The 17,821-nt window shown below is 38.9% G+C and overlaps 1 protein-coding gene across 1 annotated transcript; it reads left to right on the top strand.

Annotated features, from left to right (window-relative positions):
- Positions 1-12,002: 12,002 nt before the first annotated feature.
- Positions 12,003-17,562, top strand: LOC143886433 (exopolygalacturonase-like). Its single transcript, XM_077390400.1, has 6 exons — positions 12,003-12,208; positions 12,953-13,093; positions 14,653-14,829; positions 15,525-15,814; positions 16,430-16,658; positions 17,121-17,562. The coding sequence occupies exons 1-6, from the start codon at positions 12,047-12,049 to the stop codon at positions 17,346-17,348; spliced, it is 1,227 nt and encodes a 408-aa protein (XP_077246515.1). The 5' UTR covers positions 12,003-12,046; the 3' UTR covers positions 17,349-17,562.
- The last annotated feature ends 259 nt before the right edge of the window (positions 17,563-17,821 follow it).

The following is a 17,821-nucleotide window of genomic DNA, read 5'->3' as shown; positions in this document are numbered from 1 at the left end:
ATTCAGAAACATAGTTTGTGAAGTGATATAACCACTTCCTTTCCTTCCTCGGGCCAGCCCCTTTTGTTTTTTTTAATGACCACCTTTATAGAGAAAAATACGGCATGCTTTAACTATCCACAGAGACAAAGGCACGTTTCGTCTTATCATCAAAACAAGTACGAATAGGTGGAGGGAAAAAGACCCTAGCTGACATTTAATACACATTGATTCCCTTACCCTCCAAAGAAACCCTATTATTAAGACCGATAACATTGTTAAGAACAATAAATTCCCTTGCCCTCCAAAGGAAACTCTATTAGTCAGAGCCTAACAAACAAATGAACGATTAAGATCTTCCAATAATGTGGGGCAAATTGATTTTTTTGGTGTATGCACATGTAAACAACTAGACATTACATAAAATCCATGAGAGATGCAACGGATGACCTATCAAGTGAATGGTTGAGATCAATTAAGGTAGTCGATCCGTTCCTTGAAATAATTAAAATTTTGCTCCCGAGTGAAACAATAGTAGAATGGCAACGTTATTTAACATACCGGCAATGTCTTTTCCACTAGTGCCGTGTTGATTATGGTAGTCCATCAGTTCCTACATATGGACCCACTAATGATAACCTTAGATCCAAAACCGACAATATTTTTTTACTTGACCTACGTTAACTCCTGATCGACCCATTGTTGCTTAAGGTAGTCGATTCCTTCTTGGTCTTCAATAAAAGGACGCCAACATTATTCACTAGTCGACCAGTCCGATTAGTCATTTGACCACAACTTTTAAATAACTTGAACCCAATCGAAGAGATTGACTGAGGTGTACTATCTTCTACAAAATCCGAGGAGGTTAATTGGGCTCTGATGGTGTTAGAAAGGGCAATATGGTTTTTTTTCTACACATTTTTAAGATTTGTGCGTGTTTTAATGATAAGAGAAAAATAACCCTTTTTGTGGATATTTGTTTCAACTATTCATATTCCATATTTTTTCTCACCTTTATACTAAGTGTGGTAGCCGAAGGAAAAATTGGGGAAGTGATATATCTGCCCCTTTTCATTACTTGGGACACCCAACTGCAATGTATGTTGGCAATCAAATCCTTTGAATCCTTCCCATGTGAAATACAACAGTCCCTTTGTAGTCGTAGATACACTGCAGGTGGGTGTCCCAAGTAATGAAAAGGGGCGGATATATCACTTCCCCAATTTTTCCTTCGGCTACCACATTTAGTATAAAGGGGGCTGGTGTGGCGACCATGATGGTTTGCAAGAAAATGGGGGCTTTTGCTCCTCTGACTGTCCACCTCTACACCGACATCATGAGGTTTTAGATTGGCATCTTCTTCTTATTGCATAACCATCTACTCTTTCTTTGATTCAGAATTATCTACGAGTTGTTTCAATCGCAGAGGCTGATAGCCAATCAAAATGTAAAAGCAATGATTATTAGGAAGATGGGCTGTTGACGCGAAAATCTGCTTCGATTGGATGTGCCTTGGTAGAACTTCCATGCACGTCCTGCACTCAAAAAACACACATTAGAGGTCACGGTGTTTGGACTCCAAGAAGAACCTCCGACGCTCTAGTCAGTAATCTGCAACAAGCGGGGAATCCAAATAGTAGAGAAGCAGAGTACATAACAATGCTCTTAGATATTAGATACGTACATTTGAGCGTGGGGTCCTATTATAGAGGTGGAGTCCTGAGCAGTTTAGAATACTTGCCTATATTGGAGTCTTTCCTCAATGGTCGAGTTCCCTGAGGAGTCGGTTTCCATGTTTATCTTGGAGACTACCAAGTATTCTAATGGAACTCGATTTCTATCAACGTAAGAGCACTTTAAGGAAAGTTTTCGTGCTAGGTACAATCTCTCCCTTAGGGTCTTTCCTTTATACTTGGAGTTGCAAACATTGGAGATGGCAGGACCTTTTCCACATTAATCGATAATAGGCTAGTTAGGTCCCTTCAAGTTTGGCGCGAAGGCCACGTGTCATGCATTTATTGGAGGGATGGATTTTACCCCTAACGTATTGCTCCCCCCACCACCACCAACACCCCGGGCACTTCCTCGGGCTGCTCTTGGGTCAATGAAGTAGTTTCTAGGATCAAGGGTTTATTCTCGTCCTTGCGCCGAACTATTGGGTCTTAGTTGGAGTTTGTCATGCATATTCACGTCTTGCCTGTGCTTTCCAAAGATCGGAGGGAGGCTTGTTCGGATTGAAGCTCAGAGGGGTCCGTGTAAATCCGAAGCTCGGATTGGTACCCTCGTTTTATCCAAACTCTAGGAAAGGTTGGAGCTTACTCGTTGAAGCTCGATAGAGTTGAAGACCTGGTAAAATTTCGAATTTTTGGCGAGAAGGCAAATCGTTGTCCGTGCTTGAGGTTTGAAAAGTCGCGCGCTCGATAAAAAGAACGACACTCCGAGAATCAACGAGGATCGTCGGTCTTAAAGGTTTCTAGATCTCTTAATGATCATGGACGATCGGTCACCTGATAGAAGTCATGAGTAATAGTTTCGGCCCGATTGCGCCGAGTTGTACTACTTGATCATCGATCTAAGGGTCTTGACGGTCCGATCATCGATCCAAATTGAACGGCTTGATCTTTGATCCGACCAATTTTAATGGTCTGATCATGGACTTAAGTTTTCCAGTCATTTATCTAGAGGCCGGATCATTCTGATCATCAAATCAATCCAATGGATCTTGATGATTTGATCACCTATTTGAAGGCATCTACCTTTGATTTGTGCAAGCCGCTTAATCTGATCACAATCAGATGGTTCTAAAGGGATTCGATGATGGATCTGACGCTTTCATCCATTGATTGGAGCCATCCGATCAATCTGATTACCACAGTGGAGCATACAATCCTCGATCGACTAAGATGTGTCTACATTACCAACCTAAGGTGGGGTTGGGTATTACATCCAACATTCAAGCCAACATAGAATTGACCCAAATGAATTCTAATCTGGATCCAGTTTCAGGTTTCTAAAATTGATCACTTGATTTCTAGCTATTATTCAGTAAAAAATAAACTAAAGCAACCAAACACTTTACCAAAAATACGATCTGAAAAATATTATTCTCTATCTACAAGCATTTATGCAGATTACATGATGTAACTCAGACCAACCATTTTGCAAATTAGATGTACTAGAAATAAAATATATCATATGAAGGACCATGGAAGTTGGAAAGGTGTAATTGAGTAGTTGTACCCAATTCGAGCGAACATGCTTAATTAGATCCCTCTCACGACAAATGCCCCAATAGACACGGTCGGCTCTATTTGTGAACACACCAATTCTCAATTAATGTTAGAGAATGCATTTGAACAATTGTTGGGATTTTGTAGTGTTGTAAAGCTGTAACCTTGGATCAAGGGTTATTTTAGTCATTATAAGGTGTATAAATAATCACTTAAGAAATGATGCAGCAGGACATAATTTTGTCATAATAGATTATTTTCATAATAGGTGATTGTCATAATCGATTCCTATAGTTTCAATCGAAAATAACCTTTGATCCAAGGTTAAGCTTTACAACTACAAAATCCCAACAATTGTTCAAATGCATTCTCTAACATTACAAGGGAAGAAAAAATTCAGTTACAATCCCAAGTTTTCTACAAAGGACAGAAGCGCACTTTGAAAAAACACCCATTTAATTTTTTCCAATGTGAATTTAGATGATGATACAGTGACACTGACAACAAGTGTTCAAATGCGTCCACCCTTTCTACTATCAACAAGTCCCATCTGTTCTTCTGCATCTGCCAGGCTCTGGGTCTGATTTCCTGTCAAAACCCATTTTAATGTGTCCACCTTAAGAAACCCAAATTCAAATGAAGCAGATATGAAAGCAACCACTCCAAGGGCTTATATATCCATATTTATGTTCAAGGAAGTTGAGAGTTATTGAATTAATTAATAAAATAAATGAGCAAGGAAATCGTGGTTCCAAAACATACTAAGTCCCATCAATTCTTTTGGTATTTCATTGAGTTTGGTCTACCCTTAAAATCCTTGTCATGCTGAACCCAATGGCATTGTAGATTTCAGTGTTTGATCATTGTTTTGGGGAAATTTGGATCAGATTGTGCTAACCATGAAAATAAGGAAAATGGGGCTGTATGAATTTGAATTTAAAAAACTGGACCTTATGACATTGCAATTGCAACAAGAATTCAAACAGTCAAGGCTAATTTCTGTTGCTTAAATATCTAAAGAAGGTTCCAATATTCGAACTGACTATTCTAGAATTGTTAATGAAAACTCAAAAGGCTTCCACGTACCATTTGACCCATTGCTGCACCCAAATGAATATGTGCCCAAAACTGAGAAATGTGCTTTATGAACAAATATCTAAGAACATTATGCTGACTCGATTTACCTTCTACTAAGTGAGATGTGAATTTTACAACAAAAAATGACAGCAGAAGGGACTTGGGTAAAAATACAGTTTTGGTTATACATGATGGTTAGATGGAGCATTCAATTTAGTAAAGAAACAAAATGACTTCCGCATTAATGTGAAACAAGGTCAAATTGACAGCAATTTCCTCATATTCCAATTGCTATTTTACCTCCCGGGGAAGGGACATGAGAGAAGACTAGGCCAGTACATCAAAATAATGTCCAAATTTTCTGTCAATGATTAACATGTTTCATTAAAACCGTTTATGCAATGGATTCAATTTGTAGTAGGTATAAAGCTAGAAATAAGTGGGCTTCTCTACCTTTTTCTATATTCACTAAAAGTGTCCATTGCGTGTGTGGATATTATTTCAAAGAGTCCATGCAACACATTTTTCATTGAAGAGAAGATGGTGCTTGTTTAATGGTGCACACAGAGGAGCCATTACAGAAAAGCCAGTCCCTTACAAAACATATTCAAGACCAATAGTTAAATAGAAAAGTCTGTTGCAGACAAAAAGGGCCACCCAAGAACCATCTGCCTTTGTGCACAAAACAACCAAACTAGAAGAAAAGTAAGCTCTGAAAATAGGTTTAAGAAAAGTAAGCTCTGAAAATTCCACTAGTTAAAGGTAACGATATAAAATTGTTTTCTATTCGGCAGTTTTGCACTGCCTTGTCATCATTTTATAATGTGCTCTGCTACCAATTCATGGTTCTGGATGAATTCTAGAGAGTGCTCATTACTTCCTTTTATCACTCATTTTTCTATCTGTGCCTTTTATTTTATTCGGAGACGGCTTCTAAAACAATGTGCTTTTAAAACAATGCCAGCTTCTCCTAACACACAGTGTTTCCTAACACAGATTGGCAACTTATGGTTTAAAACAATGAGTGTTTCCTAACATAGAGTGCAATTTTTCTCATTGAAACCACATCCTTTTTGCTACTTACCTTGTCTTGTAGCTTTGTTTTTGTTATTGCTCTATATTCAGCTTGGTTCCGAATGTCTAAAAAATTGTTTAGAATCCTGATAAGTTTTAATTTATGGGGTTAACTTTGTTTTTGTTATTGCTCAACCAGGCACAGCTGCCGCCATTTCAAGGCATGAATTCTCCAGTACTAGAATCCCTACAAAATGCATCTGTTAATGGCTCAACGTGTCCCCATCAGCAGCAACATTTACACGAGCAGAATGAACAATCTTCTCAAGCAAATCAACATTTACAGCAACATGTGATTCAGTGGCCCTTGCAAGAGAGTACTAATAGTAGTGGAGGTGAACAACAGTAGCCTGTTGGTGGACAGAATGGAATTGCAATTGCAGCTGAGGATGTAGTTAGTGGGGCTACTGGAATGAGCGGTTTAAGGGCCCTTGGAGGTATGCTCGGATTTGGAAATAACACCTCCAAAATCTCAAATAATGGGAGCAACAGTCTGAAGGATGTTGCTACTACTTCTGCTGAAGCAGGTGATGACGGTTCTGACAAAAGTCCAGATATTATGCAAAGTCTTCGTTTCAACGAACTGATTGAAGATCACATACGTGGACTTTTACAAAATGCAGTGGACAACGATGAACCCGGTGAATTGGGTTATAACTGAAAATCTCGATGAAAGTATTAATAGTTTACTTAACATAGGAAACTGTACAGAAGCTTTGAAACAATCCCTTTATTTTTTGGTTTTGACACCGTTAAGATGCATTGGAAATATCATTTTACACACTGTTTGATAAAAATACTCACATTGTGTGAATTTATTATTAAAACATGTGTAAAATATCATTTCCAATGCACTAGGGCACTTGATACATCAGTGGTTCAAATTGGCTTGGAGGTTCAGGAAACAAGCTCAACGGCAAAGGGTAGGCTTCAGAGAGGCAGAGGTCAACCGAAATGGATGTCTGATTATGTAATGAAATGAAAGGGAGATTGATCAGAACTGTTGGGAGGTTATGTCAGTTGAAGTAGTTAGAACTAGAGTTAGTTAGTTGGGTAATTAGTTAGGAATAGAGTTAGTTGTTAGTAGACCTGATGTAACTACAGTTTGATGATGGCTGTAACGGCAGTAACTGAATTTTACTTGCTTATATGTAGCTTTCTTGGATTGCAAGGGTTTAAGAAATAACACAGAACTTTTTTTCTTCTATTCTTCTTCTCTCAAGTTTCCTCTGTTTTCTTGATATTTCCAATTTGCAGAAGTGCAGATTGCATTCTCAACTAGGCTCATCTTACGAAGAAGCATCATTGGTGCTTTCATTGTTCTGCACTCATGGCGGATGGCACGAGGGCGAGACAGAATTCACAATCTGAAATTGCGATCGATAAATTTTCTGCTCAAATGTCCAATTTGCAGAAGCAAATACCTGACGATTTCATGGCCATTCTTCTTCCGATGCAACAAAAATTAGACAAATTATCCTCTGATTTTGAAGCCAGTAAAACACAACCTACCCAATTCACTTCCAATTCTTTTTCGACTCAAGAAGAATTACATTCAGCTGCTCTTCCTAATTTCCTTCCTAAACACATCAAACTCGATTTTTCAAAGTTCACTGGTGGAGATCCAACGACATGGCTCTTCAAGGTTGCTCAATTTTTTTCTTATCATCAAGTTCCTGAGAATCAGAAACTTACACTAGTTTCTTTTCATATGGAAGGTCCAGCTTCAAGTTGGTTTCAATGGATGTCAAATAGCAACCAATTGAGATCTTGGCCTGAATTTGAAGCTGCGCTCAAATATCGTTTTGGTCCTTCTCCTTATGAGGATCCACAAGGTGCGTTGTCTAAACTAACTCAATCTGGATCTGTTCTTGAATATCAGACTGAGTTTGAGGAATTATCCAATAAGGTCTATGGTCTTTCCGATCATTTCTTGAAAAGTTGCTTTATCTCGGGTCTCAAACCGGAGATTCAGAGAGAGGTAATAGCTCATCAGCCTTTTGGATTGCATCAAGCAATTGGTCTTGCTAGGCTACAAGAGACTAAAATTACTGAATCTCGTATGATGGGTCGACAATGGAATTCCAAATTGGGTATTCAACCTTCTATCCTTGGTCCTAGTCCAAATTTTTCTAATCAAAAACACTTTCCAAATTCTCCTAACCATTTCACTAATTCCAATTTACCAAATATTAAGACACCTGTTCCTACTACCAACCCAACTACCACAAAAATTCCAGTTAAACGACTTTCATTTGCTGAAATGCAACAGAAGCGAGAGAAGGGTCTTTGTTTTAATTGTGAAGAGAAATTCCATCCGGGACACAGGTGTAAGAACCAAATGTCGATGTTGCTTTTGGAAGGCATCAGTGAGGGAGAAGATATGTGTGTTTCTGAGAAGTCTGAATTATCATTAGCTGAACCTCTTGAATATCTAGAAGAACCTACCATAAGTTCTTATGCTTTGATGGGTCTCAATGTGGCAAAGGCACTCAGGTTGGAAGGATTCATTTCGACTCATAAGGTTCAAGTATTAATTGATGGAGGCAGTACACATAATTTTATACAAGAAAGGGTAGCCAAATTCTTGGGACTGCCTCTTACTCGTTCTCCTCATTTCAAAGTTCAAGTCGGTAATGGACAATTTCTAACTTGCCAAGGCATGTGCTCCAACACACAACTTGATATTCAAAATCATTCCTTTGTTACAGACTTATTTGTCATTTCTCTCCAAGGTGCTGATGTTATCCTGAGTGTTCAGTGGCTGCAACAATTAGGCCCTATCACAACAGATTATACTGCATTAACTATGGATTTTGTGTGGAAAGAGAAACCAGTTCATTTGCAAAACCCTTCTTTTATTACAGAAGTTGAAACCCTTCTTTTATTACAGAAGTTAACTACGGATTTTGTATGGTTTTGTTATAGAAGTTTACAAAACCCTTCTTTTATTGAAGTTAAAAGGTTGACAGTTCAGGCAATACTAATTTCCGCATTGCTTTTCCCTTCTTTTAACCATCACTGCCCCCTTTAGTTGTGAACTTGTTTGTCCTGTCTTTACTCAGAAAGACAAGTAAAAGGGGCATTGTTCAGGTTAATTTTTTTCCGGGTGTAATCAAACAATGAAAAAGCAAGCAAGAAATTATGGAAGAGATTTTCTTTTCCAAACTTTTCTGAAAAGGTCTTGCAATCAAACAGGGCCTTAGTTCATTAAGAATCTGCACGTTACCTCTTTGTATCTAGAAGATCAGTAGTGAATCTCATCTCAACTAGTGATGTGGAGATATATGCACAACCATATTTTGATAACAGGCACGAAATCAACTTGTCAAATATACATTAACCAGCTGTCAAAGGCTGCTGACAAGGTGAGCAAGTGCATATTATCAAAGAGGAATGCTAAATTTAAGGGCGCCCTTGTAAAAAAACCAACTACAAGGCCACTTCCATTGGTCCGGGGCGCTTATTATTGAAATTATCTAAACAAGTATTACCCCCCAAAGTCCGAGAAAATAACACGGCCCAATGCATAGTAAGACCTATCATCATCATGCATGTCCTGCGGTCCAGCATTTCTGTTAGGGGTGCAACTCAGGTCGGGTTGAGGCCCCTGACCCGAGTTCCAACCCCATGATGTTCAACCTGACCCAAACTGAGGAACCCTTTTTTCCAACCCGAACTCGACCCGACCTTAGTTCCAACCTGACCCAACCATAGTTTTTAAGCTTACTAAAAACTAAAAAAATGACAAAAAAAAAAAAAAAAAATTGTTATTGGGTCAAGTTGCCCAAGTCCTCAACCTGAACCCCACCCAAACTCAACCTGGGTTAGGAAAATCCAACCCGAACCCGGACCCAAACCCGACCCGAAAGAAAGTCAAACTGACCTGACATTTTTTCAGGTTGAACCCAACCCCAGTTACACCCCTAATTTCTGTGAGACCCGGGTAGAACTCACCCTCATACCCATTAATGGGAGGGTGCTTAAGTCCTTATAAGCGCATCCACATCCATTCACTTTTCCGATGTGGGATTTTTGCTTTTGCATGGAGCCCCAACATTTCCCCCTCCGCGTGGAAGCAACGTGAACAATCTCGCCACTCCATGAGGGAGCAATGTAGGAATTACAAGATCTTTCCCGAGGGATTTTTTTCGTCCTTGAGGGTACACTGGAAGTACCGAGATCTTCCCTGAGAGATTTTTCCGTCCTCGGAGGCACACCGGGGTTACCACGCCCCGGCTTTGATATCACTTGTTGGGACTGGGGTAGAACTCACCCTTAAAAGTTAGCTGTTATGTGGAGGGTGTCGACTGTCGAAGTCCTTAGAAGCCCTCAACATCCATTCACTTTTCCGACGTGGGATCTTAGCTTTCATGTGGAACCTCCAACAATTTCTTTCAAGGGGAAAGAAGCACCCAAACACCAAGAAAAACCCCTAAGCCATCCCTGCTTTTGCTCAAGCTTTGTTTGGATATCAGGAATTTTATGAAAAAATTTGGAAAAGATTTTCCATTGTTTGATTACACATAAAAAAGTAACTTCAACCACTGCACTTCATGCTTTATTTAGATGATCCTTCACTTTATAATGGTGTCCATCTAAATATGCTATAAGCCTATAACCATATCATTTCCCTCTAAATTCTGGAAACAAAAAAGAAAAAAAAATCAAGGAAAAAATTTCCGCAAAAAAATGAATTTCCTGCAATCCAAACAAGACGTCCAATGTACCAGACAGACTACTCTTCGATTAACAAAAATTCTTGCTGCTCGAAACCTGATGGCCGTTGGTAACATAAATTACTATATTAAAAAAATTTGAGGTGCAAAAAGCCAATCCGAAACTCTAAACTGTCAGTGCGAACCCGGCCCGAGCCAACTCGACTCTCAACACTATGAAGTCTAAGTTGTCTAACCCGACCCAACCCAAAAAATTAATGTCCCGATTTCCCAATTCTGGTTGGGTTAGGTTGGATTGGCCCGGTCATTGTGATATCTCTCTCATTATGCTTTTATATTCCCAAAAAAATAATAATAATAGAAAAATGGTAATTATTTAAAAATAAAATAAAAAAATGTCAAGTTTTGATGCAGGTCGGGTCAACCCAACACCTCAACCCGAACCTGAACTTGACATATGATTTTGGAAAAATTGCCAATGGGGGACATCAAAATATGAGAATTGCCAACATGGGACACACTTTCGAAAAATTGTTAGAGAGAGACGAAATGGGGGTTATCAAGTCTCTAAAAGGGGGTTATCAAACCTCTAAATAGGGTTATCAAAGGTTATCAAGTCTCTAAAAGGGAGTTATCAATCCTCTAAATGGGATTATCAAACTCTCAAAAGGGGGTTATCAACCCTCTTTAACAATTTTTCAAAAGTGTGTCCCACGTTGGCAATTCTTGTATTCTGATTTCTCCCATTGGCAATTTTTCTTATGATTTTTTTTTTTCTGGTTGACCCAACCCGAGTTGCACCCCTATCCAAATCAATATAAAAAAAACAAAGATCCCCAATTATGATAAATAAATACACAAATCAGGAGGAAATATACCCAATCGTGAGAAACACAAACGTCATTAATGGATTGTAAAATGAAAAAGGATTTTGCTATCGTGTACCCTAAAGGGCGTTTAATTGCCCTTGGGAACATGATTTTACACTTATTTTGAGATTTTCACATATCTCTTGATATTTTATTGCTTCCTTTGGTTGCAAAAAAGCTCGGCAGCCGTTGAAATTTGGTTTGAATTTGGCTTCTTCCACGTTTGGTTGCCAAAATGCATTGGACTCCCTTTGATTCCCTTGGATTTCTCTCATGTAATAGTTGCTTGTCTCTTTTTTGTCCCCTTCTTCCAAAAACAAAGAATTATGGTTGAATCTTCTTGGGAATCTCTTTCTCTCTCTTCCCTCTCTCCTCTCTCTCTATATTGGTAATGACATCCTGTACTTTTTCTCCATCTCTCCGATTATATGCCGCGCAACCAAACACCACTAAACAATTTTCCGAGGTAATTCAAGGAAAATTAAAATGCTTGTCTCCTCCCTTTGACTTCCTATTCCACTACTTTCCGAGCCAACCCAAGCAACATAGCATTAGGGAAATGATATCCCCCCATACGGTTTCTACGTGAGAATGGTTCACTGCTTGAGGATAAATTCACCCCCTATAAGTCCTAGCCGTATGAAGCCTTTGTCTTTCTCTATATAAAAAATAAAAAATAAAAATCCTTAATTTGATAACTTGGATAGTAAATTCCAACCAGCTCTAGCCTCTAGGTTATGGCCCTCATCCATTTGGACCCTAAAAAAGAGGAATGAAAAAGGGAGTTATGGTCTCTGTTGACCTTTTTTAAAGGTTTAATAGCAGGTTACTATATTAAAAAATTTCTTTTGGTTTTCAATAGAATAAATCTGGACCGCCAATCTAATCGGACGGCTAGAGATTGGACAAAAAAGCTGAAATTGCTTTGGGCTCATTTACTATTTAAAGAGAGAGATGAGAAATGGAGTTTGACGGTTAACAACAGATGATGTTAGTGGGAGGAGTAATGCGTGAGTTAAGGAAGTCCAAAGGTCTTCTAAATTTCAAACCACTATATTTATTTAAATTCTCTAAGCCCCGCTAAAACACAAAAACATTCAAACTTCTATTCTAAATAACAGAGAAGAAGAAAAAGAAAATGCAATTTCACAACATGAAGCTTTGTTTCTGGCTTTGCTTTCTTTTTTTTAATTTCTTTAATGGGCTTACTGAAGGCAGAAACCATGCAGCTTTTCGTCCCAAGGTTTTTAATGTAAAAAATTATGGTGTGAGAGGTGACGGAAGACATGATGATAGCAAGGTTTGGTTTTATTATTTCTTATTTGTTTATGAAACAGCCTCATGTTTGTTCTTTGTAGTGTTTTTTTTTTTTTTTTTTTTTTGGTGGGTCTCTTTGATTTTGTACATTTTGCTCAAATATTTGTTTTTCATGGATGGGTCTTGTGTTTTTGGCTTCAACTGATTGTGCTTTCATGAGTTCTGAACTTTTGCTGTTTCTTTTTGCTTAGTTCTGAATTTTATTCAATATTTTTTTAAAATCATCTAAATTTTTTCTTCATATTAAAATTTCATGGAGTTTTTGGGTTTTTTTCTTCTGACCATGATTGAGCAATTACCAAACCTCTCTAATTCAGTAATTAAATTGAATTATCATAATGTCCTTCACTTTGATTTGAAGAGAGAACGACAAGGGCATTTTGGGTTTTTAATGGATAAATTTTTTTATTTTTTTTAACTTTGAGAACTGAACATGATTTTTCTTTGTATCTGGAAATGATTTTCCCACTCCACTTGGTTTGTTTTTGTCCTGAAAGAGAAGAAAAAGATAAGAAAAAAGTGGTAAAAATAGAAGGGGGGAATTATCATTTCTATTTCTTGTAACAATTTTTTTTCTTTCTAAAATTGAATCATGTTGGGGTTAATTTTTTATTTTATTTTTTGAAAAATGTTGGGGTTAAGGAAAAAAATTATAAACTTATAATTATTTGAGTAAATTTTTATACCATACGCCTGTAGTCATGGTTGTCTATTTTTGTGATTGCAGGCCTTCTTGAAAGCGTGGAAGGCAGCATGTGGGTCCACAGGGCCCACCATGCTTGTGATACCCAAAGCACATTATTTGGTGGGCCCAATGCAATTTAGAGGCCCATGCAGAAAAGTAACATCTTTGACGGTCAACATGCAGGCAAGTCCTAGAAGAACATCTCCTTTTGGCCAATAAGAATCAGTTGTATACACCAATATTCCGTATATAAGCTATTGTTAAAATGACTTAGATGTGTGAAGTTAACTTGAGCAAGATGGAATCTCTTTATCAACAAGATCAGTTGATGGTCAATAGCAGAGTTTACACCGAGGTTTGGTGTATTACTTGCCTGTGGTAGGCCCACGCAAACAGATGTGGGCTTCATTCATTACTTTCAGATCATCTGATCCTTTAATGAGATGGTATAGGAACTGACGTGGGTCTCCATTGCATCTACATATGGTGGTTGGGCCCACTTGGGGTCATAGCTCAAAAACACTACAAATCGACTCGACTCGAAACTGGGTCAAGTCCAGTCAACTCAAATGAGTTGACACATGTTTTTGGAAAAGTAATGATTTTTTTATGAGAAATGATATCAGCACAACTATGTTATGTTATAGACGCTCATCTATCTTGTCTTCTAGTATATAAAGAGCTATCAAAAGGTCATTACATTTCCCCCAAAGGGAAAATTACATTTACACCTCATCTAGTTTCTGACACATCCACTTCTACCCCTTTAGTTTAAAACGTGACAAATACACCCCTGTAGTTTCAATTTGTATAAGGTAGGCCCCCTCACTCGACGGTTCGTCCACAGATTGAAGGGTTAGGATAATCCGATGGAGCTGATTTTTTGGGCACACCCTATCTATGTTAGGGCCCATCAAATGAACGATTTGGATCATCCAAACAATGTGGGCTCACTGTGTTTTTGGTAGTGTTTGGATTCGGGTATGGGCCTACATTATTTGGATTATCCAAAGCGTTCATTTGATGGGCCCTGACATAGATAAGGTGTTCCCAAAAATCAGCTCCATCAGAACATCCTAACCCTTCAATCTGTGGACGAACCATCAACTGAGGGGGCCTACCTTATACAAATTGAAACTACAGGGGTGTATTTGTCACATTTTAAACTATAGGGGTGAAAGTGGACGTGTCAGAAACTAGAGGGGGTGTAAATGTAATTTTCCCTTCCCCAAAAGCTCTTACAAGCATGGTTTAAAATTTCGGTTTTGGTAACCGTTTTGGATCCCACCGAAAACCGGAATTTCGGTCCGAAATTTGGTAATTTGGTTCGAAATTCCGGACGAAATTTCTGAAAATTCCGAAATTTTGGCCGAAACTTTGTAAGACTTTTTTTTTAAATATAAATAATCCCATTTAATCGAATTAAATTCGGACCGAAACCGAAATTACCGAAATTTGGTAAATGGCGAAAAATCAAATTTCGGAAATTTTCGGTTTCGGTCCGAAATTTCAGATTTCGGACGAAATTTAAAACCATGCTTACAAGCCATTTAAATACTAAAAGACAAGATACATGAGCATCTATAACAAAACGTAGTTGTGCTGATATCATTTCCCTATTTTATACATATCTGTTTATTTCTTAGATATCATTTTCAAAATTCGCATTTGCATTTTGAAACAATAGATATCACTTGTTTCACATATTCTAAACTGAGTTGTTGACTGTTAACTCATTGCAGGGCTATTTGAGTGCATCAACGGACCTAAGAAAGTACGGGCCCACAGATGATTGGGTTGAATTTGGATGGGTGGATAGATTGACTTTGACCGGCGGTGGGACCTTTGATGGTCAAGGAGTGCACTCATGGCCCTACAATAAATGCCCGAAACAATTGAAGTGCAAGCTTCTTCCAACCGTAAGATATGATCTCTCTCTAGTTGGTTGTACATGTGAATTTTTAATATCATGAGCAGGAGCGGAGGCACATATAGCTTGAGGGGGGCCATGACCCCCAATGACTTGCAAAATTCCTTTATATAGATCATGGCTATAAATGCATGCCAATCTACTTTAGTGGCCATGTCCCCCCCCCCCCCCCCCCCCCGGACCAATGCAGACAAGTGTAAATTAATCCGGTCCCCCCAACTGTAAATTTCTGGCTCTGCCCCTGGCCATGAGGCAATAGCTCTGATACCATGAGAAACAACCATTTACTCCAAAAGCTTCAGATATTATAGAGGATGTTATTTAATCGGGATTTGCTACCCCCCCGCGACCAATGGAGACAAGTGTAAATTAATCCGGTCCCCCCAACTGTAAATTTCTGGCTCCGCCCCTGGCCATGAGGCAATAGCTCTGATACCATGAGAAACAACCATTTACTCCAAAAGCTTCAGATATTATAGAGGATGCTATTTAATCGGGATTTGCTAGGGTCCATTACAAAAGGCATTTCCACCTCGTGAATGGAGCCATCAGCTGTTGTCTCTATTCACGAGGTGGCTGGTCAGCCTCGAAATGCCTTTTGCGATGGACGCTAGCAATTCCCTATTTAATCATTTGTACTTTAACATCTCTCTCCAATTCATGAATCTGTTGTTTTATTTGCAGTCTATCAAGTTTGTTTCCATGACGAACACAATAGTGAGAAATATAGCATCAGTGAACAGCAAGTTCTTCCACATCGCTCTCGTGGGCTGCCACGGCTTTGCTGGGGGCAATATCAGGATCTCTGCTCCAGCAAACAGTCCAAACACTGACGGAATTCACATGGAGCGCTCCACCGGTGTCACCATCTATTCCTCCTCAATCTCAACAGGTGACGATTGCGTCTCCATTGGAAATGGCTGCTCTCATGTTTCCATCAGCGGTGTCACTTGCGGACCTGGCCATGGTTTCAGGTGAATGCACTTACTAGAGTAGTAACTCTTTTCTTCTTCTTAAGTAGGGCTTACTCGCATTGGATTTTGAATCCCCAGTAGACCTCGCAGACTGTGGGCCAATCTAATGGTATTTTGGTCATTTTCCATAACGTATGGCATGAGGGTATGTTGGTCATTTTTCATGACATGTGGTTATTTTAGGGTGTTTTTTTTCTTTCTATTTTTGCCTTATTTTTTCTTAAGATATGAGTATTTTGGTCATTTCCATGGTAGATGTATTTTTAGGATTTTTCCTTCTCTTTTAGGAATCTCTGAATATAATTTTCTCATTTTCTCGTAAGGCATTTTCCAAGGGGGGAAGGAACTGCTCGATTAGAACTTTGAAGTCCTACCTATTTGAGAAGTATTATTGGGTCTCAGGGTTACATCCCGAACCTCTGACTAACTCAGGTTTAGAAGCCAAACATGTTGGGGATGTGGGGGGGTCGCTATGGTGTTACCCATCAAGTCCCCCAGAGTTCTCTGAAGTCCAACGCGACTAACCCCTAAGGATATTTCAATACTTGCACAATAAGCTTGTTTGATATTGGCACTCCTCTCAAAAGGTTTCATTTGTGCTTCCTGTTTTGACAGTATTGGGAGCTTAGGGAGGTACCCAAATGAACAGGACGTGCACGGAGTAGTCATCAGAGATAGCAGCGTTCAAGGGACGACGAATGGGGTAAGGATCAAAACATGGAGCGGCTCTCCTGCAAAAACCACGGCCTCGAACCTCACCTTTGATAACATTATCATGACCAACGTCATGAATCCGATCATAATCGACCAGACTTACTGTCCCTATGTTTCTTGTGCTTCCTCGGTAAGGAAATCAACCTTCCTATCTTGCACAAATTACTCCAGATTAGATAATTTATTTGGAGGCCTCGGCCCAAATCCAAGGTGGTTTTTGATAATGATAGTTGAGCATTTGTCATTTGGGCTGTGTTCTTCCACGCATCTCATTCTTTGTTTTCGAAAGCGAGCGAAATGGGTTGAACATAATCATGCAGAGCGAGACCCCACTTCGTTGCTACCTTAATATATGGGCCTAAAATGCCTATATGGGCCTAAGATGTCCCTATAATTCAACCCATTGCTATCAATAGAGTGTCAAATTACTCCAAAGATGGGATAGCCCATAAAAACCCATTATGCCTTATTGAGGACCCTAATTACCAGGATAATTCAAATTTTCATATATATATTTTTATAACTTTTAGCTTGATTTTTATCTTATTTCTTGCGTATTATAATTGATCTTATTTTAAATTATTACATGCAGACACCGTCTCGCGTGAAGCTCAGTAACATTTCCTTCAAGAACATCAGGGGGACCTCTGCGTCTCAAATCGCCGTTACCCTCAGATGCAGCAAAGGGATGCCATGCGAAAATGTCAATCTCAAGAACGTTCATCTAACATACGCCCACGGGGATCTCGCCGCATCCCTATGTACAAATGCCAAAGTAAAATACAGTGGAACGCAACTTCCTGCACCTTGCATAGACTAATTTGCGAGGGCTAAGTGATGATGAAAGCAAAATTAATTAGCTGCGTCCTTAGCCCATGTAATTGTTTTTTTTTTTTGGCAGACATTTAACCCATCTATCTGATAGGAAAATGTGGGGTTTTGTTGTACAAAAATATTTCATGTATATTATTTACCACATGAAATTGTATCACCGCTTAATAATCGTTGCCTTGTTTTGTTTAACTTGATAGAACACTTAACAAGCTTTCATAGCCTTGTTTTGTCTAGGTTCTTTCTTTTTGAAGTATAAAAATGGGCGTAAAATAGAGCCTTAAAAAAAAAGGGCGGCCCAGTGCACGTGGCTCCTGCCATTGTGGGGTCAGGTGATGAGTAGATGTACACAGCCTTACCCCTGTTTTGCAGAGAAGCTGTTTCCGTCACTTACAAGAAAATAGCATTAAATTGAATTATTTGTACCTATTATTCCTTACAAGAAAATAGCATGCATTGTCT

Source organism: Tasmannia lanceolata, unplaced genomic scaffold (assembly GCF_043159265.1).
Source record: "Tasmannia lanceolata isolate RefF3 unplaced genomic scaffold, GAP_Taslan_0.1 ptg000002l, whole genome shotgun sequence".
Lineage (NCBI taxonomy): Eukaryota > Viridiplantae > Streptophyta > Magnoliopsida > Canellales > Winteraceae > Tasmannia > Tasmannia lanceolata.
This window is presented reverse-complemented; position numbering and strand designations above follow the sequence as displayed.